Source organism: Dipteris shenzhenensis, chromosome 30 (assembly GCF_047967505.1).
Source record: "Dipteris shenzhenensis isolate YYH24624 ecotype China chromosome 30, Dip_SZ_1.0, whole genome shotgun sequence".
In the NCBI taxonomy this organism is placed as follows: domain Eukaryota; kingdom Viridiplantae; phylum Streptophyta; class Polypodiopsida; order Gleicheniales; family Dipteridaceae; genus Dipteris; species Dipteris shenzhenensis.
In genome coordinates, this window is record NC_141625.1 from 21331140 (window position 1) to 21356368 (window position 25229).

The 25229-nt window shown below is 44.3% G+C and overlaps 1 protein-coding gene across 2 annotated transcripts; it reads right to left on the bottom strand.

The window, feature by feature from the left end:
* Positions 1-17046: 17046 nt before the first annotated feature.
* On the bottom strand, positions 17047-19924 carry LOC147881831 (Tetratricopeptide repeat (TPR)-like superfamily protein). 2 transcript variants are annotated; one of them, XM_087402088.1, is made up of 2 exons: positions 18305-19924; positions 17047-17070 (listed from the first exon to the last, which is right to left on the bottom strand). In XM_087402088.1, the coding sequence occupies exon 1, from the start codon at positions 19226-19228 to the stop codon at positions 18596-18598; it is 633 nt and encodes a 210-aa protein (XP_087258214.1). In that variant the 5' UTR covers positions 19229-19924; the 3' UTR covers positions 17047-17070; positions 18305-18595. The 2 variants fall into 2 exon arrangements, with proteins under 2 accessions (XP_087258214.1, XP_087258215.1); XM_087402089.1 differs by lacking the exon at positions 17047-17070 and having other exon boundaries at positions 18181-18463; positions 18507-19924.
* Positions 19925-25229: the final 5305 nt, after the last annotated feature.

Sequence of the window (25229 nt, forward strand, 5' to 3'; positions counted from 1 at the left end):
TATATATTCTATTTTTTCAACTAAATCTAGTGTACAGTTAGTCATTTGTGGTGTGCTCTCTAGCTATGCCCTCTCTCCTCATCTCCACTCTTCTCCTCTCCCCTCTTCATATTTTGTCACCGCTTTCACTTCAGGCACTAACCTCCCCAACAGCGATGCCAAATGTTGTGTCTTGTTTACCCAAGTGCAGATTCCGAGGGTGTTGGTCACCTACAATCATGTCGTTGCTCGTTCTAGCATAGGTGTTCACAAGTGTAGCGTAGGTCCTCGGGTCGTCTTTCGGTGAGAGGTGTAGGCTAAAGCGTGGAAAGCAGATCTCATGCATGCATGAATGAGAAAGAGGGCTTGATTATAACGATTGATGGAGGCTCTCACCTCCACAGGAGTTCAAGGGTTTAGAAGGGGATTTCAGGTTTAGAAATGGGGACATGGTTTAGAGAGTTAACTAGGAGTTCCAGGTTTCAAAGGGGGTTGCAGGCTTTAGGAAAAGTCCAAGGTTGAGTGGAGAGCTAGTCTCCTTTGCAGAGTCGAGGGGTAAGGGTTGAGGAGGAGGGAGGGAGGAGGAGGAGGAGGAGGAGGAGGGAGGAGGAGGAGGAGAAGGGAGGAGGAGGAGGAGGGGGAAGAGAAGGAGAAGGAGGGAGGAGGGGGGAAGAGGAGGAGAAGGGAGGAGGAGGAGGAAAAGGGAGGAAGGAGGAGGAAGGAGAAGGAGATGGGAGGAGGAGGAGGAAGGAGGAAGGTCTAGGAGGGAGGAGGAGGATGAGGGAGGAGGAGGAGATGGAGATGGAGGAGAAGGATGAGGGAGGAGGATGAGGAGGAGGGAGGAAGAGGGAGGAAGGAGGAGGAGGAGGGAGTTCAAGGGTAGAGAGTGCAAGGGTAAGGGCATGCTAGAACACAATAGTATAAGAGAGCATGGATGCAATGGAGATCAATCGCTTGAACACAATAGTGAGCTTGAACACTGAACCCCAAAGAGTCAGAGCTTCATTCCATCGAGAGATATTTATACATGTTGGTCTCTCCACTTTTGGGGGGGACCTTTTGGGTCTCTACACAAAGTGGGGGGACCTTTTGGGTCTCTACACAAAGTGGAGGGACCTCCAAAAGTGTAGGCTTTTAGTCATTCTATCTCTAGATTTAGTGTTTTTCTCTCTAGATCCTGATTTTGCAAGTATGATTGGATCTTTTCTAGAGAAGATTTTGGCTATCCTCATCCTTAAGATTTATCATACTATATTTCAGGCTCAAGATATTACAAGCAGAGCTTTGCCGCTACTCTACACACATAATGCTCTCATAGTTGTTGTCCTAGACTGCACTTCTGGCCCTTGTTGCCACAGGGTTAACACCTCTCTTCCCCCACTGGCTCTCGATCTCTAGTTCTTCTTATGGCCACTACCTAGCATCTTTGAGCTGGTGGTAAAGCTAGTTGTATTTCTCATGTCAATCATGGATGTCCCTGTGAAAGGCTTCAATCTGGTCTTGCTCAGTGGTATGAGCCTTTTTAGCATTGGTCTTGAAGTTCCCAAATCTCTCTTCCACCTTTGCACATCTTCTTTCTAGCCCATATGCACGTGCCTTTTTTGCAACCAACTCTCTGTCTAAGGCTATGAGCTACTCCTTGAGGGTTAGAGCTATGGCACGATCATTCTTTGCCATTTCTTGTAAGGTCTCTACCACTGCCTAGAGTGTAATAACCTTATGCTTTTTGATTGTTAATGCCTATGTGATTTGATTGATCTTTGATTGCATAATGTCAACGAGGGTCTCTTGGTGCCTCTTATAAATGTTGAGGGCTATTTGTGTGCCTTGGATGAAAGAGTCCAAGAAACGGTCCTCCATCAAATTTATCTTCTTGGGAGCCTGCTCTCCGAGTGTTCTATATTCAGTAGGGGAGCTATAGATTGGAGACACATAGTGGCCTAAAATCTCTTGTACCTCTATCCAATTGTGCTGGAGGGATGTGTTCTTTGTGTCGTGGGGGCCTTGCCCTTGAAGGTTAGCAGTAGGCTTTCCATCTACTTGGAGATATCAAGGAGAGGGCTTTGGGTGCTTGGACCAACACCATTGTTGATGAAAAATATGATATCCACCAAAAAAGTGACCCTTGTGTCATTGCTGAAGGTATCCACAAATTGTGCCACTAACTTTAGAGCTAGGTAACATGTTAGTCGGTCCACCATAGGCACGATCCCAACTAGAGGTGGAAATTCTTCAAGAATGTAGTAGAGCAGCATACCTTGTTGCCACCCAAGATGTGAAGGAGTTTGTGAGTCATGCGGCTACCATCTATGAGGAGGGTCTTGTTGTAGACTCCTTTAGATCATTGATGATAGCTTTGGTTGGTACTTTGTGTTGCTCTAGTGGTAGAAACGTCACCTCCAGTGGCTCTAGATCCTTTGCCTCAATAGATTCTTGTGATGCTACCCCCATGATAGGGATAGGTACTTGAGGTACTACTGAGTTTGAAATGGGCAAGATCTTGTCTTGTTGTCCCTTAGAAGTCTTCTAGTCTGGATCAAAATGAGTTGAGCACTAAGGAGATGTTGATGATGAGATTGGAATCATCTTCGCAGTAGGCTCTTGTGGGACTACCTCTTTCTCAAAAGTAAGTTCTTGTGGGACTACTACAGGTGTCCCTAAAATCTAGGTCTTGGGTTGCCATTCAAGCTTGGGTTGCCATGCCACTTGTTGTGGTTGGCAAGGGACTTGCAACGTCCTTAGGGATCAAGGGAGCTGGTGATAAGGGAGTTGTTGCACCCGTTGGAGCCAGTTTCTTATTCTAATCTTTGCACCAAAGAGGCATCACTGATGTGTGGTTGCACTTGTTAAAGTTGTCTTCCTCTCATGCTAGTCAATCTAGCACTTGATGAGATAACACCATGTTCTGCCCAAGATGAATTCTTCCTCACTAGTTCTAGCGGGCATGATGAAAAATTTAGTATCAACTAAATGATATTATTCATGGAAAATGTGTAGGTAACATAATCCATGACCTGAATCAACTACATGCTATTATTCACACACAATTGTTAAGAGCAACGTGATAATAGAGCAATAATGCGAGAAGCAAAATGCATAAAATACACAATACAAAAAGCGCACGGAATGGAAGAGATAGAGAGATGCCGATATACATGGCTCACCCATTGTGGGCTACGTCCACAGAGAAACAACCAAACCTGCATCTTTCTTATCCAGCAACAAGCGAGAAGATACAAGATACAAGCAATATATCCACTGCTCTTCTGCTATGTGAGCCACACCCTTATCTTACAATTTTGACCACACAACTAATAATAAACTCATGCATCATTTTTCATCTATATTTGACTTTGGGGCATTGCCCTTGAACCCCCACCAAGAGGGACCTAAGGCATATTGCCACCCTCCCTTGAAACCCCCTAATGATAGTACTAGGGGGGGGGCATTGCCCCTCCTATCCTCCCTTCATGGGATGGGTATAAACACACCCGGGTCCAAAGCAGGGCCAAAAAACAATCTTTGAAAAAAGATTAGGCTCACATACAACAATCTCCCACTTAGAGACTAATCATAGTAACTCCACTGTTACTACACTCCCTAAAACACTTTGGATCTGGCTGCACCTCATATTGTTCCTCATTGTTCAAGACCAATTGAAATTGAGCAAGAGCTCAACTTCTCCCTAGTTACCACCTTAGTCAATGTGTCTATAGGATTCTAGCTAGTGTGTATCTTTTCCATCTTCAGCTACCCATCCTCCAAAATAGATCAGATGAAATGATATCTGAGCTGTGTACATTTGGTTCTTGAATGGAAGGCTTTAAGAGGTGAATAGCACTCTGGCTACCACTATATAAGCTAAAATTTCTTGCTTCTTCCCAAGCTCCTCTATAAACCTCTGCAACCAAATTATCTCTTTACTAGCCCCTGTACTACAACATATTTTGCTTCTATCATAGAAAGTACAATAGCCTTTTGTAACTTTGAAACCCAGCTTATTGTTGTTCCACCTATAGTGAAAACATACCCGGTGGTGCTCCTTCTTCCATTTTTGTCGCTTGCCATATCTAAATTAGCATATCCGTGTAGAGAAATGTTTGAACCTTTAAAACATAATGCATGATTAGTCATACTTCCCAAATATCTGAGAATCCACTTTACAGCCATCCAATGTTCTTTACTTGGATATTTATAAATCTACTCATAACTCCCACTACATGTGTAGTATCTAGCCTTGTGCATACCATTGCATACATCAAGCTACCAATTACTGATGCATATGAAACCCTTGATATATAGTCATTCTCCTCTTGTGTCTTGGGACACATATCCTTGCATAATCTGAAATGATTAGCCAAAGGTGTAGAAACAGGTTTTGCAATCTGCATTTCAAACATTTCCAATACCCTTTCAATGTACTCACTCTCAGACAATGTCAATTGCGGTTTTTCCTATCTATTGCTATTATCATGCCAAGGATTTACTTTGTAACACCCAAATCCTTCATTGCAAAAGTATTTACCAACTTCCTCTTGAGCACATTTATATCATACATGTTAGAGCTTGCAACAAGCATGTCATCAACATACAATAACAAAGATCACGTATCTGCCATTATCTAGTTTCCGAGAATAAACACAGTGGTCTGAATGACATCTACTAAAACCCTGTTCTACCATAAACTTGTCAAAACTTCAAATACCACTGCCTTGGAGCTTGCTTTAAAACATACATACTTTCTTCAACCTGCATATCAATTCCTCCTTTCCTTTGACCTCACATCCTTATGGTTGGTGCATATAAATCTCTTCCTCTAGATCCCCATGAAGAAAAGCTATCTTCAAATCTAATTGTTCAAGATGTAAGTCTTCTATACCCACAAGACTCAGAATAGTTCTGATTGAAGTCATTTTAACAACAGGAGAGAATATTTCATCAAAGTCTATACCCTTCTTCTGTGCAAACCCCTTTTGCAATAGGCCTTGTCTTGTACGACCTATAAACCCATTTATTTTGCAATGCTATTTTTCTCATAGGCAAGCAAACCAAATAACAAGTGTGGTTTTGTAGCAAAGAGTCCATTTCCTCTTCCATGCCTCGCTCCCACTCCTTTCTGGATTCTACCTGCATTGCTTCTTCATATGTTTCTGGTTCACCAAAATCAGTCAATAGAACATAACTAAAAGGAGGAGAAAATTGTTCAGGTGGTCTACTTACCCTCATAGACCTTCTAGGTGCACCTACAAGAATTTGAGGTTCTTGCTATAGCTACAGTTGCACATTCTCATTTTTGGCAGCCTTTGGAATTTCATTTCATCAAATGTTGTGTGTGTCTACACTTTCTTTCTTCCTTTTTGCAAGTGATCTTTATACATAGTAGTATCATTGAATACAACAGCTCAGCTCCTAATGATTTTGTTACTTTCATAATCCCACAGACGATAACCAAACTCACTACCACCATATCCAATAAAGATGCAATTCTTGGATTTTGCCTCAAGCTCTATACTCAATTCCTTGTCAACATGGACAAATGCTTCACAGTCAAAAACCTTCATAAAAGAATAGTTAACCTTTTTACCTATCCATGCCTCTTCTGGAATGATACCATCTAAGGAACTTAAAGGTGATGTGTTAATCAACTAGACAGCTGTATTCACTGCTTTCACCCAAATCTATAAGGGTAGCCCTGCGTGTAGTCTCATGCTCCTGCACATTCCATGATTGTTCTATTCATCCTCTCTGACATAGGATTTTCTTGAGAAAGCGAGTCTTTCCAATGTTAGCCCTTCTGTGCGATGTATTGTTCTTGCAGCTGCGAGCTGTATAGGAAATTGTTCTCTAGTGAGGATGCTTGCTTATGATGGCCCTACTTGTACCTCTTTCACAATTTTAAAGATAGGAATCCATTGTTTTACGATACTGTTTTCATAAGCATCGATGTTATGTTGGCGTGCTCGCATGCCAATGTCTTTGAAGGGAATAGTATCCACACTATGTCCCTCCCAGCGGATGTCGAAGCTGTCATGAAAACTCCATCGGCACCGTTTACTAGGCCATCTTGTTGGTCGATGTTTCCTGAACAAAGTTCTACTAGCATTCCTTCTTTTATCTCAATTTTGGTGTGCATGCCGCATGTGTTTATTGGATCCGCTAGTGTTTTTGTTCTGCTGCATGTTGCGTGTGAGAAATGATACCTTGCAAGAAGCACATGCTTTTGCTCGGTGCAAAGGCGCATTATCGTGTCATTGTGTTTTCTTGTTTGTAAATTTCTGTAGTATAGGTGGGGAAATGTGTGGTCTAGTGGTGCTGGGCGCAAGCATGTCTTGTTAATGTAGTCCAAGTCTTAGATTGTGTGGGTGCATTTCCTGAATGAGTTGAGTATGTTTACGAATACACCATTGCTTTGGCGCATGATAGATTGTAGCTCGAAGCATTTGGGTTTTGTTAGCCAATATGTCTCCGCAAGACATTCTAGCTCTCTCGGTTGTTTTGAAGACCCATGAATCTTTGACTGGCTTGGCCAGGTAGAAGACTTCACACGCAATGATGTCTACATCTCCAAAGAAGTGTGTGTGATCTCTTTTCAAAGTACACATTCTTAAATCTGTGAAATTCATTGTCCTTCTCCCAACCAAGGAGATTTCATCAAAAACAATAAGTTGAACTTGTGAATATAGAGCTGCTAATGTGTCCAACCTCTCCCTTGGCAAAGATGTCAAGTTGTTTGTGTGTGTAGGAAGGTGCAAGGCGGAGTGAATCGTGTTACCATTAATATTATGCGATGCTTTTCCAATGTAGGCGAGCAAGAGTGCTATGGGAAGGTTGCAGTCACCATGTTCCAAATTCCTATGGTAGTGTCTAAGTAAGCCTTGCACTATCTGAGGAGTAAAAGATATGTTTCGCCCGTCCCCGCCCCTTCGTCCCCGCCCCTCCAGTAAGAAACAAGTGCATTTTTTCTTGTGGGGCCAGATGTTTTCGCAACATTACATCATCGAATAGCTCATGTTGCTCCCTATTAAGTGATCTTATCTTCTGGAAGTACTCAATGTTGTCCATTGAAACCTGCTCCTTGGCGATGACCATATATTGGTCGCTCTTGATTACTTTGGATATCACGGGCATGTCTAAGGATATATCGTAGGAGTTCTCTTTTTGTGCTTCGTTGCTTGGAGTCGGGCTTCTGCTATTTTCGTTGTCATCTATGATGTTTGTAGAAAGACTTTCTATGTCATTGTTGTCATAGTATTGGTAGTTGTACTTTCCTTTGTTCATGCGTATTCGAAAACTGAGTGGGCAAGGCCATGGAATGTGGGTGTTCAAAGTTTCCCCTAGGGAATTGGTGCCTTGGGGGTGAATTTGGGGTTTGGTCCAAAGAGGGAGCAAAAGACCCTTAGAAATTCAAGTGGCCGTTGGAATGGTTCCCATAGAGGAGGCAAGGGGCAAATGAACTTTAAGTTGTTGATTGGCGCTGACCACATAAAGGCCTGGGAGCAAATTAAAGACCAAGGGGCAAATTAAATCGTGGGCTGCCACTTGGCATGCCCATGCAAATGCATTTAGCAAGGTAGCCTTTGAAAGGTCCCAAGAAGAAGTCACGTAAGGGGGCTGGTCGAGGACGGGGGGGTATGACACAATCCCCAGCACTCCTGAAACCTCTGATCTGCAAGCAAACACAAGAACACACCAACATGAGGTAACTGAGCAGGCTGCTCACCACCCAACCATGACATCTACGGGATGTGATCCCGAATCAGGAGATGTCCCCTCCGAGCCACGAGCAGAGCTATTGGCACGAACTCCCAACCAGATCCTAACCAACCTGGTGTCCCATACCACCAGGTGGCGCTGTGAAGCCTGGGATTTGCTGTTGGGCCTTGGGCTACGCTATGATGCAGGTGCGCGTCTGCGACTCAATCCAGGATCAGACCTAGCACCTGGGAACGAAACTTGCTCCCATCGGCTCTCTGAGAACTGAAACTCTGGGCCCCTTATATAGACTCGGGCCCCAAGCGCCAAAAATAGCGAAGACCTCTAACTGGTCCGTACCCTTGCCACTCAACCCGAGAATCAAGCCTGCCTAACTCTAAGCCTCCCCAGGCTACCTGAGCTAGTCTTGTGTACCCAGTACACATCAGATACCAATCCGTGCACATGACATACTTCCCCTCCTCTAAGAACTCAGTCCTGAGTTCGCTAAAAAACCCACGAATGTCCTCCGTAGGTTATGTAATGTCTCCCATGTTGAATCCACCTCAACACGATCCTTCCACTTGATCTTGTATTCCGTGATAGTTCTATTACGAACCTGTCTTTCATGAAATTCAAGAATACTCTCAGGTTCATGTGGAATAAAAGTCAAATCTATAACTTCTATTATCTCTTGAGGAGACACAAGTTGATCATCCGCACCTAGTAACTCTTTCAGTCTACTGACATGAAATACTGGATGTACTTTAACATCAGGAGGCAATTCTAGTCTATATGCAACTGGTCCAATTCTTTTTATAACCTTGAACGGGCCACAGTATCTGGGGGATAACTTCGGAACCAAACCAGTACTTAGGCTCTTGGATTCCTTGGGAATTCGCAAATATACCATCGTTCCTTCAAAGAACTCTCTAGGTGAACGATGTCTATTAGCATAAAATCTGTCCCGATCTTCGACACTTCTAATAGACTCTTTGGCAAACTACAACATTTCCTGCATGTCTAGCAAGAAGGTCTTTGCAGCATCATTTTGGATTCCCTTTAACCCAACCATAACTGGTGACTTAGGTTGAAACCCGTACATAAGCATAAAAGAACTGTAACCAGTACTCGAATGCTTTGTACTGTTATAAGCAAATTCTATCATAGGTAGATAATCTTCCCATGAAGACTGTCTCTTAGAAACATATGCCCAAAGCATATCTTCAACCAATTGGTTGACCTTCTCTGTACTGCCATCGGATTGTGCATGATCTGAGGAACTCATACTTAGAGTAGTTTCTAACTTCTCAAAAACAAGTGTCCAAAAGTTACTTGTAAACTTTGAGTCCCTGTCACTGACAATGTCAGTGTGCATACAGCTTAAACAAGTGGTCCACAAACTCGTGAGCCAACTGAACAGCTGAAATAGTTGTTCTAGTAGGTAAGAATCGAGCCATTTTTGTCAGACGGTCGACTATGACCCAAATGGAGTCATGACCCTTGCGCGTTCGAGGCAAACCAGTAATAAAATCCATGGAAATACTTTCCCATTTATTACTTGGAATTTGCAATGGCTGTAATAAACCCGCGCTTCTAAGGCGTTCTGCCTTAGTAACCTGACAAACCCGGCAACCTACCACATAGTTTTCAATAATTGCACGCATCTTAGGCCAATAAAAGGTATGCTTCACAAGAGACAGAGTCCGATGTATACCCGGATGTCCAGCACTAGGAGCATCATGACACTCCTAGAGAATCTTGGATCGAAGTTCCAGAACATCTGGCACACAAATCTTTCCATTCCGAAACAGCAAGCCATTCCTAATCATCCATTGGCCTCCTGCCGCCTGTACCGTAGGTGGCACAATCCCTAAGTCTTGGTCAACCATGGAGCTCCCATCCTCGACTTTTTGCCAATAAGAACTGAAATGACTATCAGTTGCGCAAAGCCCTCTCAAGGATTGAAATAGGTCTGAGGATATTTCCATAAATGACATAGCATTTACAAACTTGACTCGACTTAAGGCATCCGCCACACTATTCAGCGAACCCTTTCGATAAGGTATTTCAAAATCAAAATCTTGCATTAATTATGTCCATCTAGCTTTTCGTCCCCTCAATTCAGACCCATCACACACATACTTGATTGACTGATGATCAGTCAATACAAGAAACTTCGAACCATACAAGTAGTGTCTCCAAACCTTCAGTGCATACACGACTGCATAGAGTTCTTTTTCTAGTGTGGGCCAACGATATTGGGTGTCGTCTAGCTTCTTACTCTCAAAAGCTACAGGTCTGCCCTCTTGGGATAAAGCTGCCCCGATCGCAAAATCACTCGCATCGGCCTCTAAAACATAAGGCCGGGTAGGATCGGGTAATGCAAGAACGGGTGCTTCCTTGATAGCAAACTTCAAGGTTTCAAAAGCCTTGTTCAATGCATCATTCCAAGAGATCTAACCTGCGTCCACGACCTTTCAATATGTTTGTCAGTGGTGCCGTGATGTGTGAATAATCACGCACAGACTTCCGTAGAAATACCGTAAATCCTAGGAAAGAACGAAGTTGTTTCACAGTTTGAGGGATAGGCCATTCTAAAACCTTCTGGATACGATCCAGATCAATGCTAATACCTTCAGAAGAAATCTTGTGTCCTAAATAAATGATCTCCTTCATAAAGAAGTCACATTTACTCATCTTGGCATAGAGCTTATGATGTCTTAGAATAACTAAGACAATCCGGAGGTGTCCTATGTGATCCTCTAGCGTTCAGCTATATCGTTCAACTATATACTAAGATGTCATCTAAGAACACTACAACGAATTTGCCCACAAAATCTCGGAACAAATCGTTTATCATTTGCTGGAAGGTGGCAGGAGCATTGGTCAAACCAAAAGGTAATACAAGAAACTCGTAGTGGCCATACCTAGTTTAGAATGCGGTTCTATCTGTGTTTAGCATAGATACGGATTTGGTGATAACCCGTTCGCAAATTAATCTTAGTGAAATACTTCGCTCCGGCCAAACGGTCTATTAGATCATCGGAACGAGGTAGAGGGTATCGATTCTTAATTGTCACTTTGTTCAATCGTTTATAATCTATACACATTCTCCATGTAGAATCTTTCTTCTTTCTTAAGAGGACAGGTGCTCCCCAAGGTGATTTACTTGGGCGGATAGAGCCCATATTCAAATAATCCTGTAGCTATGAAGCTAACTCATCCTCCTCAAGCTGGCTCATCCTATAAGGTGGAACACTAATAGGTTGAGCCCCAGGTACTAAATCTATGCGATGGTCTATTGCTCGTTCTGGAGGTAAACCTTCCGGCAGTTGAGCAGGGAATACATCCATGAAATCATCTAACAACGTTCTCAATTCTCGGTGTTCTAACACACTTAAATCATTCTTGTTATTTACAGAGACAACAAATGAAGAAAGCGGAATCAAAACACACTGATAGACATCATAATGAGAAGTGTTTAATATATTCCGAAGCTGCATCGCAGATACAATAGGTCCCTGAGAAGAGGGAATATTATCACACTGAATACAAAATTGGGTGTCCTTATCCAAAAAAGAAAGAGTGTGGTCCTTCCATCCAATCCGAATATCGTGGGTTTTAAACCACTCTATTCCGATTAACAAGTCCACATGCTCCAAGTGCATGACATAGCACGTAAGAGCTGCTGTGTATTCTTGAATCTGGATAGAAAGCGCTTCAATCATCTGCTTCCCAACTGCAAGCTGCACCTCATAGGTGTGATCACTAGGTATCGTCGACAGTCCCATCTTCTGCACAAGTTTGTAATTAACAAAGTTGTGAGAGCTACCCGGGTCAAAGAGAAGGTGAACTCTTTGGTCCCTAACTTCTCCATAAACTCGGAAAAGATCATGGGAACCAAATAACGAAGTATTAAAAGTGCAATTACAAGAAAGTGAGCAGGTAATGACATTTACAAAAATACCTGTCATCGAAACTTGATTAGCTCCCTTAGCTTTGGTACCCGGACCTGCATAGAGCTTCGGTCCCGACGCTTGCTTCTGGTTCTTGCGCTTAGGACAATCATTCCTAGTGTGGCCCCGCTCCTCGCAAATGAAGCAACGTCCCTCTTTCTTAAGCTTCAAGGTACGAAGGAAACGAGCACGATCATTCTTCGCCTCAGTCAAATGTTTCTTGGAGGCGTTGTCTATAAACTTCGACTCCCCGATACCAGTGGTAGACTGGAAGAACTCCCTTTTGTTCTTCCCACTCGTGTCGGCAACTGTGGTTCCCTTTGCGCTGGCCATGGTATCATCATAAATGCGCACATAATTCATGGCCTCTTGCAACGTGGTACACTTGTTGTTCTTGATCTATAACTTGTAGGAGTCAGGCAAACCATCCACAAAGAAACCTAACAAGGTCACTGGATCCATCTTTGTAGCTCTGGTCTGCAAATCCCGAAACCTCTAAAGATAAACCTCAAAAGTCAAATTTAGCTTGGACATATCGAGAGCTTTGAGCTTGCCTACGATATCGTAATCTTCCTCCTTTAGAAACTCTTTCCTGAAGACCCCTTCGAATTCTATCCATGTTGCAGGCTTGGGTTGGAGTTCCTTCCACCACAATAAAGCCTTTCCTGACATACACCCGGCTGCAAGCTGTATTTTCTTGTCATCTGGATAAGGGTGAAACTGGAAGTGTACTTGCCACTTGTAGAACCAAGTGTCAACAACCTCCTTGGTACGAGACTTCTGGTCTCCGGGAAAAGGATCTAGAGTGATGTTCGGACCTAACACTGAAGCCATGGCATCCACATGCGTGAGCGCCTGAACAGTGCTAGTCAAAAGTGTGAGGGTAGCCTGAATCCCTTGGAGTTGCTGTGTCAACCCCGTTTGATTCGTGTTAACTTGCTCAAACTTGCCATCAAGAGCAGTGGTGAATTCACTTAAGGCTTTTTTCGTAATCAGATCATCGTAGAGACCCTGGTCATCCTCCGCATGGTAGTTCATATCCTAGTCTCCCATCGCAAGCTGAGGGTCTACAGAATCAGCCATAACTGAATCGAATCTGATGAAGAAAATAGGCTGAGAGAAGAGAAGGGAAAGGTGGGCTCGAAACTAGGAGACTGGAACAGAGAGAAAATCTGACGAAACAAAGGGGGATGAGAGAACGAGGCTGGCTGGTCGAAAGAAGAAGGGGCTGGCGGAGGCTGGCAATCCAGGAGCCAAGCTCCTTGCTGGCCTGCACGAAAATCTGCAGCAGGCGGTACCGGAGAGTGGAATCGTCAAGAGGGGCGTAGAGGGGTAGAGACTTGCGCACGGGTCATGATAAGGGGAGGAGCTGCTACTGCGCTATGCTCTAGAAGAGGTGGGCGCAACTCTTAGAGAGTTCAGCTGTCACAAAAAAAAAACCCACCCTCCTAAGTTGGAGGGGTGGTACTGTTTTTAGCAAAAAAGCCCACCCTCCTAAGTTGGAGGGCTGGTGCTTTTTTTAGCATCCAGACCCCCCCCGAATTAGCACAGCCTTGCCTGCGATCCGCTCCCACCCATGGCGCACCCCACGACTCACCCCTTGCGAGCTGCTCTAACGAACTGCTCCAGCCTATGGCGCTCTCCGGGTCTCTGCTCAGTCCAACCATACCTAGGTGCAACTGAAGCTCCGCCTCAGCCCATCGCTTACCAACGATCAACCCATATCTTCACTCCTACGAGCGCCTCTTACCTACAATCTCTCTCCCCTGCAATCGTTCTCTGGCCCTCCAAGTTACACCTCGTTCTCTCTCTTACCTAACGCCTCAGTTCAACTTCGAATTCACTCACCCTCTACTTTCTCCTACCTTCTTCCCCTGATCTTAACCACTTCCCAAAACCGATGAACCAAACAAGCACTTGCAAGGTACTGAACATGAATTTCGAAATTAGGGCATACCTGGAGAAAAAAACGTCCAAAATTCTCGCAACAGAAGTTCCTACCTCAAGAGTTGGCTCTGATACCAACTGACACAATCCCCAGCACTCCTGAAACCTCTGATCTGCAAGCAAACACAAGAACACACCAACATGAGGTAACTGAGCAGGCTGCTCACCACCCAACCATGACATCTACGGGATGTGATCCCGAATCAGGACATGTCCCCTCCGAGCCACGAGCTGAGCTACTGGCACGAACTCCCAACCAGATCCTAACCAGCCTGGTGTCCCATACCACTAGGTGGCGCTGTGAAGCCTAGGATCTGCTGCTGGGCCTTGGGCTACGCTATGATGCAGGCGCGCGTCCACCAATCCAGGATCAGACCTAGCACCTGGGAACGAAACTTGCTCCCATCGGCTCTCTGAGAACTGAACCTCTGGGCCCCTTATATAGACTTGGGCCCCAAGTGCCAAAAATAGCGAAGACCTCTAACTAGTTCGTACCCTTGCCACTCAACCCGAGAATCAAGCCTGCCTAACTCTAAGCCTCCCCAGGCTACCTGAGTTAGTCTTGTGTACCCAGTACACGTCAGATACCAATCCGTGCACATGACAGGGTAGAGGCAAAAGAAACCAAGAGGAGGAAATTCACGCCACACGCATTGGTACAGAGGGGATCATGGAATTGCTGTACGGACAGAGGCATACGGAATTGTAGAACAGGCCCGCTGCTGGGCTATGAACGAGATTGCACGCTTGCTGTAGCGATTTGCTCATTGTAGTACGGCTATATGGAATCTGCAGGACTGTTGTACGGCCAGGACATGCGGTTGTAAGCAAATGCAATCTTACGGTAGTTGTACAACCATAGAAAGCTGTTGTACAAGCAAGGCAGCAATCTCTCTCATCCCTCTTTGGTTCGTGGGCTGGTCATGAAGGAGGCAGCAAGCCCTCCTCTACTTTGGTAGTTGGGAGGTCACGCAGGGAGGCAGGGCCTGACAGCCACCTCTATTCCTGCCTCTCCCAATCCGAGGTTGCATTCGTGGAGGCATACCAGGACAGCATTCCAAGATTTAGTTCCTGCCTTCAGCATTCCTTTTCCCAGGTGAGCACTGGAATTCACAGGGGGCAGCAAGGGGCAGGCACTAGGGACAGCTTTGGGAAGTTGCGTGGCCAGGTGTGGCTGGTAGTAATAGCTCTGCGTTGTGTACAAGCCTTGCATGCCAATGGATTGATGCTGGGACAGCTTGGGAAAGGATGGACTTGCCTTGAATGCTCTAGTTGATGCAGGGACAGCCCGCAAGGGGCTAGGTGCATTGGAAGTGGATGCTTTCTGCCATGAATGGTCAGAGCAAGCGATTGCAAAGGTTATGCTTTGGGCCAGGATGCCGTGAATTGCCCATGGTGTATGAAGGTTCAGCCTGTGTGTAATTTGCTATGTTGTGATGTAAGTTCTCCTATGGGAAACAGGTTGTTGTATCAGGATGTATACTTGAGAGACTATAGGTAGTGGCAGTCTTGGACAATGGGGAACGCCTCTGTATGCTTTCTTTTTCTGCTTTGAGCAGATGGGTGGCGAATTGGGCAATAGTGGCAGCTGCGGGGAACTGTGTGGCTGAGTGGGCTGCTAATAACAGTTCTGGGCTGTGTGCAAGCTATCTGGGATAGGAATGGAGACCTATTGCTAGGATTGGTGAGAGCAGTGAACAACAGAGGTGGAATGCCTAATGGGATGTGGAATGCCCTAGATGCAAGAAAGAATGTATCCTTCTGTAGCCTAGAATTCACGGCCTCTCACTTAATTAAAGAAATATAGAAAGGGGCGCCAAGGTTTGGGGTCAATCTGTGTCCTTGTTCGCGAGTACGAGCACTCTAGCTTCCCATTCATCTGTTATGCATTTACCGAATATTTATTTGCTGGTTATTTATAGTCTACTGCCCTCTAAATTTATTGAAGGCCGGTTTCAACACCCTTGTTCTTGAAAAGTGGTTTGATACCAGACGTTATGAATTGATAATGTCCAACACAGCAAATGTAAGCACAATTGAAAGCCAAATTCTAAATTTGCAGTCACAGAAAAGAGATTACACTAGATTGGCCCTTCAATAGGGAAAGACTGCCCTCCTGAAAATAGCTACATTGACGCCTAGATACAAGATGAGAGAGAGATGATGCCATGCATAGATGCAAGGTGGTTGTGAAAGAAGCCTCTAGCAATAAAACCCTAAGAGTTGCAGTAAAACCCTAAGAGTGGTAAAAACTCCCTATGGAGCACATGCTCGAAACAATCCCATGTGGTTACGCCTTTGTCATCTTTGAGGCATTTCTACCACCAAAGAAAGGCAATCTTTCAATATGGAGGCAGTGAGTGCTATCTTCTTGCTATCAAGAAGCTCAACGCTGTTGAAGTATAAGGCTTAAGCGCATCTTTGCGAGCCACTGGTCAAGAATTTGGCATTTTCTTTTGCCAATGTAGACTTTCGGAAGTTTGATTTCAATTCTTTTTCATTTTAGAAGGTATCTGGTAACAAGGGCTGGACAGCCAACTCAAGACGGGGATACCGTCTAGTTTGTGGAACACAATCTCAACTCCTTGGAGGAAGAAATGATTTGCGGTGCCTCTCGAAGCAAATAGAGGATGTGATCGAGATCCTCTAGGCACCAAGTGATGCAAAGTATCCATGATGCAAATGCTCTTAGATATCTAGGGCAAGCAATTTGAGCACAGAATCTTGCAAGGAAGGGTTCTCGAGGCCTCTTGGTACAGCACGTAAGGAAGAGGAGCTGGAGAAACTATTGTGAGAATCCACGCCTGCTTGAGGGGACGCCTCAAGCAGGCGTGGATTCTCACAATAGTTTCTCCACCTCCTCAAGCAGGCGTGCACTATCTTCATAAGTGTATGCCTCTTTGGAAGAGTTGTTATATTTGTGACGGGTTGTCCTTCATGGAATGTGACCCATCAAAAAGGCATATCCTTCCACAAGTGTCCAACCATCCATAAGTGTAAGGTTTTAGGAAAGGAATACTTCATAGGCCATGACATATCCAATCTTACAAATTGAATTTCCTGCAAGACAAAGATTAACACATCAAGCGATTCTAGGATAGCAACATTCAAAGCCAAGGACGTGTATAACTCTGAAATTTCTGCCTACATTTCATGTATCATTAGCGTTGACTCCTGTGAGACTTAGGAAAGGAAAATAAGCTCTTTCTTTTAAGTTTAGCCTGCATATGGTACATTTGTATATCAGATTTCTCATTTATGGCTTACTGAAAAGCTGAAAAGTAGCAGAGTTGTGGAGAGCATCTAGAAATCCATTCAATAGTATGCAAGGTATACATTGCATTGACGAAGCTATTTCATCCCTAATTGAGGCCAACATAATCGATAGCAAAAGACATAAATTAGAAGAGACAGAGGGTAGCAAGAGAGACATCCCAAAAGAAATGAACTCAGCAATCAGAAAATGCCAACGATACATGTGTGCCGATTCAACCTATCATCAACTCAAGATACAACAACTGTGCGGAAAAACGAGTCAGTTGACAAACAAGCCCGTCAAAAAAGATTGACCTTCTGGAGTTGGCCCCTGAAAGTCTCAAGCTCAGTTTGATCAGCCTGTGAAGTAGTGCGGAAAACATCTTGATTTGCAGGCGAAGGACCGATTATATCTTAAATCTAGAACGACAAATAAGATGCGAGTGGACAGTACAATCGTTGCTCACATGCCTCCAAGTCAGATGATCTCTTACGCCCAAAGCTCTTCGACCCCTCAGAATAAGCAAATATACAGAAAAACAGAGAGGCATTCTGTTAGTTCCCATTACCACTCCCCTCCTTTCTTTCTTCAGCTCCCACAGTCCACACTCCCCATGACAAAGAAGAAGACTGTTGGCCATTATCACTGGCGATGGAAACTAGGGTTCCTTTTCGTCCTCTCCATCTTGCTTCTCACCATCCTCAAACTCCAGATTTTCCTCACCTTGCCTTACCTAAGTACCTCGCCCTCGCCCCCATCTTCAGGGCTGCACCAGAAATTGGCCTTTCTGTTCCTCGCTCGCAACCGGATGCCCCTCGACATCGCCTTGAATCGTTTCTTCAAGGTCTTGCGCCTATCCTCAAGTGGTGACCCTATTGAAATTGTCTGAGATCTCTCCCCTTCAAGGTCCTTGCAGTTCCCATCGATTGTCCCCGTTTCATTAGGAAATGCTCCCTTCATGTTCACTACTGTAAAAGCAACCAAGGCACTACGAATGTGTCTCCATGCTTAGCTGTCGATTAACCTTCAATAAAAGTTGCAATGCTGTTACACTGATGGCAGACGTGGAAGATTGGTATGCGTGATGCCTCTACAAGGCTAAAACAGACTGTCTGCCTACATTTTATGTATCATTAGCGTTGACTCCTTCGAGACTTAGGAAGGGAAAATAAGCTATTTCTTGAGTTTTAAAGTTTAGCCTGCATATGGTACATTTGTATATCAGATTTCTCATTTATGGCTTACTGGAAAGCTGAAAAGTAGCAGAGTTGTCGACAGCATCTAGAAATCCATTCAATAGTATGCAAGGTATACATTGCATTGACGAAGCTATTTCATCCCTAATTGAGGCCAACATAATCGATGGCAAAAGACATAAATTAGAAGAGACAAAGGGTAGCAAGAGAGACATCCCAAAGAACTGAACCTCAGCGCTCAGAAAATGCCAACGATACGTATGTGCCAATTCAACCTATCATCAATTCACAAGATACAACAACTGTGCGGGAAAAAGAGTCATAGTTTGACAAACAAGCCCTGTCAAAAAAGATAGACCTTCTGGAGTTGGCCCCTGAAAGTCTCAAGCTCAGTTTGATTAGCCTGTGAAGCAGTGGGATGGGAAAAGGTATTGCTTTACAGGCGAAGGACCGATTATATCTTAAATCTAGAACGACCAGTGATTTCGTACGCCCAAAGCTCTTCGACCGCTCGGAATAAGCAAATATACAGAAATACAGTGAGGCATTCTGTTAGTTGAACAGACTTAGGGCCGTAATCTCATCATCCCTGCTTTCGCATCATCAGAATCGGGATCCAGAGCCAAAGCCTTCTGATAGGCCTTCTCGGCATCTGGGAAACGGCCCTTTTTCTCGTAGCACAAAGCAAGCATACACAGCACTTTGGGATTGTCCGCATTGAGCTCCAAAGACTGCTGCAGATCGTCGATAGCTGCATCTAAGTTCTTCTTCCCTTTGGAGGTAGCAATGAGGAGGCCGCCCCGTTTCATGAAAGCATCGGCTTTTTCGGAGCTGCTGAGGCTCTTCGCAGCAGCAGGGGCGAGAGCGGCGTGCATGGACTGAAGGGCGGCGGGGAGGAGGCCCTGCTGTTCGAGGGCTAAGGCCTTGAGGACATGGCAAGCAGCGTCGTGAGGGTCGAGGGAGATGGCTTTGTCGGCCTCTGCGTTTGCGTCGCGAGCGAGAGATCGAGCGAGGGAGGCTTTGCCGGAGGTGCGGGAGCGTGCAAGGAGCTGAGCTCCGGTGATGAAGTGATGGCGAGCCTTGGCTTTGATTTTGCCGCGAGCTCGAGAAGGACCGAGCAATCGTTTGGCCAAATTCTGCACAATCCAAACCAAGCAAAGGCCAAGGAAGAGGGTAAACACCTGAAGGAAATTCTCCATCGTCGTCGATCGGTCTGTAAATCCGTCTCTTCGTCCTCAATCTGTCTGTCGATCCGTTTCTTCTTCTCGATCTGTCTGTAAATCCGTCTCTTCCTCCTCAATCTGTCTGTCAATCCGTTTCTTCGTCTTCAATATGTCTGTCAATCTGTCTGTCGATCCGTTTCTTCTCCTCGATCTGACTATCAATCCATCTCTTCGTCCTCAATCTGTCTGCGATCCGTCTCTTCGCCCTCTCTTGGCGTCTCCCTCACTGTTCAAGCTCGCCTCTCGGCTGCAAATGCTCGTCTCTCAGCAATAAATCCGTCCTCACTGTTCAAGCTTCCTCGTCTCTCAGCGACAAATCCGTCCTCACTGTTCAAGCTCGCCTCTCCGCTGCAAATCCTCGTCTCTCAGCTACAAATCCGTCCTCAAGGTTGAAAGCTGGTCTGTCGGCTGCCTAGAAGATGAATGGCGCCTCAACCGGTGTGTCTTCTTGTTTCTCGGGCTGATCACAAATCTGAAAAGCACCCGATGGACAGCGATTCTCGAGGTTTCAATGATCGGCAGGCAAACCAGGCTTCAAGTAATCAAGCTAATTTCTTTTCTAGTTGCCCGCTCGCAAGAAATCCTCCTGATTTCACTCATCGGCCGGCAAACCAAGCTCGATTGACAGAATAGTGATTGATGAATCGGAATAGAATGTCCTCGGGGGCGCCGTTTCCCGAAAGGAACCGATTCCACCGGTTTTCGACCCGTACATTGTGAGACACCATTGGCGTGGGGAGATAGGCGGACTCCACACGTCCGAGTTTAGATTTCGATCTCAGAGCACCCGAGTGACGCTGCTGTCTAACCCACTGGTGTCACTCGGCACGTTGCTAGATAGAACGTTGTTGAGGCACTATCTTTGTGCTCTGGGTCAGCTCCTCCTAGGACTCTTCCTGATCTCAAGTGCATGTGTTAGTCTCCGCAGTTGATGCCCCAATTCTAGGTTAAGTCCACCTTGACAACGTGGCAGAGCTACCCGACAAGCAACTTCCAACCCTCTTGTTAGGTCAGTGACACCACACACATTGATTGTAAGAAAAGATAACGGCTTACCATTTTTATTCTTCCCATTCTTATCCGGGGGGGAGGGGAAGCTTATGGTTTGCATGGTAGCCTCCTTGAGTTGAAGTAGCCTTCTTTTATTTTTCATTATTGCCAATGCTTTACCCTGTACTGCAAAATCCGTCTCCTCTACATTCTGATGAGGGAGGAACTTCCTCCTTCGGTCATCCTCATCACACAACTATGTGGCCATAGCAAAATCCCTCTCTACATTCTGATCAGGGGGTTCCTCCTTCGGTCATCCTCATCACACAACTGTGTGGCCATAGCATCCCCTTGGTTGATTTCATCTTCAAAGTCCTTAGACGATCTCAGTCTCACCTCTATGCCTTCCATGTCCCCCTAGTTCTCCTGAATTCAATCTTCAATCTCGTTAGAGCCTCGAAAGCATTTTTGGCCCTCTAAGGGTCCTTAGTTGGTTAGTGGATTGGATGGACCCTAAAGAGAGCCATCCGGATTTTTAGTTAGTGTTCGGTCAGGTTGACCAAACCTAATTGGTAGGTTAGTGATTAGTTTAGGGTTAGAGCGTTAGATTAGGGTACTCACCTTGTTGTTTTCTATAGGTATTGAATGCGCCTCCGCTTCGTTTGGGCAACAGGCTCCGTGTGCAGCGTGGAGAATACCTCAGACGAGATGGACGTCCATCCCGTGTGTTGTTTTCTAGCAAGATAGGGAAGATAGGGATGATTCTTGGAGAGGGCAAGCCATTCTTGGCTTGTACCTCTCCTAATAATCAGAAAGAGATGCATGGGGGTGATCATGTCAGGCAAATTTGTATATGCTCTAACGCGATCTAGAAGACGCATTGTGTGAAGCTTGCATTTCTATGTGTATAAATAGGTCTGTGCATGGTTTGTTTGGCTACAAGATTGCGATGGTTGTATATGCACTGTGTGACTCTTGCTGCGCAGATTTTGATTTAGAGATGGCTGACTTCAAAGGTCGTAGCGGAGTTGCGAATATCTTTGTAGTTGTTGGTTCCGATGCTTGGTTTGCAATACATGGAAGTGTTGCAGATGGGATCTTTTGGGGTTGCGTCTGTTGTAGACGTAGAAACGTAGGTTGGGACATTCGGGTGGTATTTTTCTTGGAGTGCATGCTTGCGTCTGTGTCTTGGGGCTTCAGTGGTCTGTTGTGTAGAGGAAAATAAAGCATGCACGTGTGCGCTGGGGATTCGGTGATTTGCTACGTTGAGGAGAAGAAGTTCATGCTTGCGCTTGAGTGCTGGGGGTTCGGTGGTCTGCTATGTAGAGGAGAATGAAGCATGCGTGTGTGGCCTGGGGTTTCGATGGTTTGCTGCATTGAGGAGAATGGAATGGCGAGTGCTTGCGCGGGTGTTTTGGGGGTTCGGTGGTCTGTTGTGTAGAGAAGACTGGAGTATTTGAGCATGCGTGTGTCCTGGGGGTTCAACGCTTTGTTGCGTAGAGGAGAATAGAGTGGCGGGTGGTGTTCGCTATGTATGTTAGGCTGCTCCATGACGTTTAGGAAGAATTTCACGATGGCGTTATGCTACTCCATGTCGAGAGGGGACTGCTTAGTATGTTCGGGCGATAGGTTTCTTGCAGCAGTGTAGTTTATCAGGTCCTTAGTTACAGCATTAGCTTTATCACATGGGTTTGATCGTAGGGATTTAAGCTGTATGGTTGGGTTTTCATGCTGGTGGTTTGTTAACAGCATTGCTCCTTAGAAAGAAGTAAGTGTGGTTTGACAGTTAATGGCGTTGTGGCTTAACAGTTAGTGACAGATCATGTTTTGTTGTACATTGTTTACGTTTTATTCCCGATTTCGCTAATCAAAATAAAAGACAAACAAAATTGTTATGAATCAGTAAAAGAATGCTATCGTTTCCTGCAATATTTGTAAATGAACTTAATGTTTTTTGTATATTCTTTGCTTGCTTTATTGCATTATGTGTGACTGAGTGTCCAAGTATGTAAAAGTTTGAATGGCATATAGGTTATTTAGCCCCCCACATCTCGATTTCACTAAGCAAATTAAAAGACAAACAAAATTGCTACGAATCAGTAAAAGAATGCTATTATCTTCCGCAATATTTATAAATGAATTAAAAGAGGAAATAAGCCCTATTCCCCCACATTTCTTTTCCCCCCACATTTCTTTTTTCGTAATCAAACTAAAAGATCGAAAATAAAGTGTTGTGGTTTGCTGCAAAAAATGGTATCAATTGCTACATTCTTACCAAAGGGATTTAAAGAGAAGATAACCATGTCATAAAAGAAAAAATATATATGGAAACATTGTACTACTTCTCCATGTATTAATATATTTGTATATATGTTAGTTCCTTTTGATTTGAGTTAAATCAAAACCTCCAGTTACTGCTATTTCACTTTAACAAACAAGTAAGATAAAAACATATCATTGTCAACCCTCACATGTTTAAGTTTGTTGAAACAGATGTTGTGTGCCCTCAAACAAAGAGAGACAGTATTCTTCCAACCAGTATCTCTCCTTAAGTGTACATGTTGTGAGTCCATCCCTTGTAGGTGGTGTTTCTTCTCTCTTAAGTTCCTCACCACCGCCTGCTATGAAAACAACTGTAACTACAAAGCCTTGTCCAAAAAGAAAAGTAGATGAAGTAGATTCTCTTGATGAAAGAAAGGCAAAACTGGTAGAGGTAAAAGAAGAGTACCCACCTTGTGTAGACAATGAGAATGTGCCTGCTTTACATGAAGCACACAACTGGTGTGGCCCTAAAATAGAGCCCGTTGTCAAAGTTGTCCAGGTTTCTGAAATCGATCTTACAATCAAGAATTGTGTATTTGATGGGAAGGTGTTGAATAAGTATGGAACCTACATGTTGTCTAATGTAAACTATCAAAGATGTTTAAAAGTTGATCTGGTTGATAGGGTTGGCCTAGGTTTCATAACCTTGCATATTGACGAGCTCTTTCACGGAGAGTTTGTGAAGTTGTTGAACATAGGTGACTGTATTAGGTTAACCAACTTCTCCGTTTGTTTTAGAAACCCTAGGAACGATGGAGGGACTACCAACTACAGCATTGCCTTTGATCCCTCCACTACAATCGAAACGATAGAACCATTTGTTGTGGTCCTAGAAATCTATCCCCAGGGAACCATCTACCAATACAAGGAGAGGTGTAGGAATCTAGTAAATAAGGGTGAGGGAAACCTACTTCCTTTTGCAACTCTTACCATCACACCGTCATAAATTTGGGGGCTTCGTACAAGCAGCGTGATGAGTTGATTGTGGGAGACGGTGATCTGCCTGAGGATCTAATAACAATAAAACGTCCCCTTAATTTCAAAGGGTTGCTACATCTCTAATTTTTCTTGTATACGACTCTCTCCACTCCTATGGCTCAAATCTAAAACTTTTACTCCGCACTTTTGAACGCATGTGGACAGCTCACTTTTTGGAGCAACCAACGCTTTAACTTTGCCGAAATTGCAAACAAATTCAAAGTTTTTGGAGAGGCAAATTTCATATTGCACAATGTTGGATGAGAGAAGAAGAACACCCAACCTATTGTGTTAAACATGCTTGACATCACCATAATCGTACCCATTAAAGACCCATCGCTCGCAACCTATCTCTCGCACGTCTTCACTGCACACATTCAGCACATTGGATATGGCAACCAGGTCTACTTACTTACTATCCACGTCGACAGCCTAGATTTTGTGCGAATGATTTTAAAAGGCTCACTAAGACCATTGAGGGACTTTGTAGGTGATTGGGACCTTGATAGTAATGGGTGTTAACTCAGCCCTTTATGAGAGTGCATGCGCCATATGTAAGGGAAATAAGATATTAAGAGATGGAGACAATGTCTTCTGCTTGTCCTGTGACAAAGCATCCTCTCTTATCAAAATACCTAAAATAAAGGCCCTCATAGCAACTGCCGAAGGAGCACTGATCGATGTCACTTTGAAGGATGCAATTGTCCACAAGGTTTTGAGGCTTCCCTGACCTTTTGCAGAGTTGCTTCATGGAAACAAATCATTGTTGAAGTCCTACTTGTTCAGCAAGAAAGTGGAAGACCGTTTCCTTACAAATAACTTCAGTTGTGTTACTGGATTTATTGCCCCCATTGTCAAGGATCTAAAGTGAGGCATGTTCTTTCCTTAACCAGAAGTCTACTTCTCTGAATGTAGTAAGAGATGTGCTCATCGAGAAGCACTTTGTATAAATGGTTTGGTTAGTAATAAAGACTTCTGTGGAGTTTGTATTTTTGCAGTTCGAGGGTTACAATGAAATCTTGTATCTTTAATGAAAGTTTACTTTGATTGTTAGTTTGTACGGATACATTAAAATAGTCTCCTTGTGTTGGTGCCCAATCAAAGGTATGGAAAACATAGACATTAACACTAACAAACTTCTCGATGTCAAATTTGTGGCGAGATTTCCAAACAATAAGTGTGTTTTGTTGTGTATCATATCTAGTTCACTTTCACATATCCACCCACTCTTTGAAAGCTTGCATATGCGATGAAGTGAAGGGTTTAATGGAAGGGGAAAAACAAAGCTTCATCGAATGGAAGAACGGTTTCAACAATGCATTGTTTGAGATTCTGTATCCAGGAGTTGTAGACTTTGAAGGGTATCTTTGTTGGGTGCAACATGAAGGGTTCACACTCAACCCATTTGACTCATTCGTAGTATCCACATTAGCCAGAAAATATGCATTCAAATTAGAGTTGTTTCTTGGAAGCACCGATCGAATCCACAAAGTCTATGAGTTTGATAATTGGAATCACAAAACCTTAACTATGTAGATGTCGATTCAAGAATCGACTATGACCATTTATCCATGTAAGGTTCTTCGGCATGGAAAAAAATGCAAGCGGTGGTCTGCATGCATGGAAGAATGCCTACAGAGCATGGTGCTTGAAGAAAGAAACCAAAAGCACAAAAATTAAAGAGTGC

Excerpts from the sequence above, each read along its gene's own strand:
- LOC147881831 (XM_087402088.1), bottom strand. The coding sequence starts at position 19,228 with ATGGAGAATTTCCTTCAGGTGTTTACCCTCTTCCTTGGCCTTTGCTTG.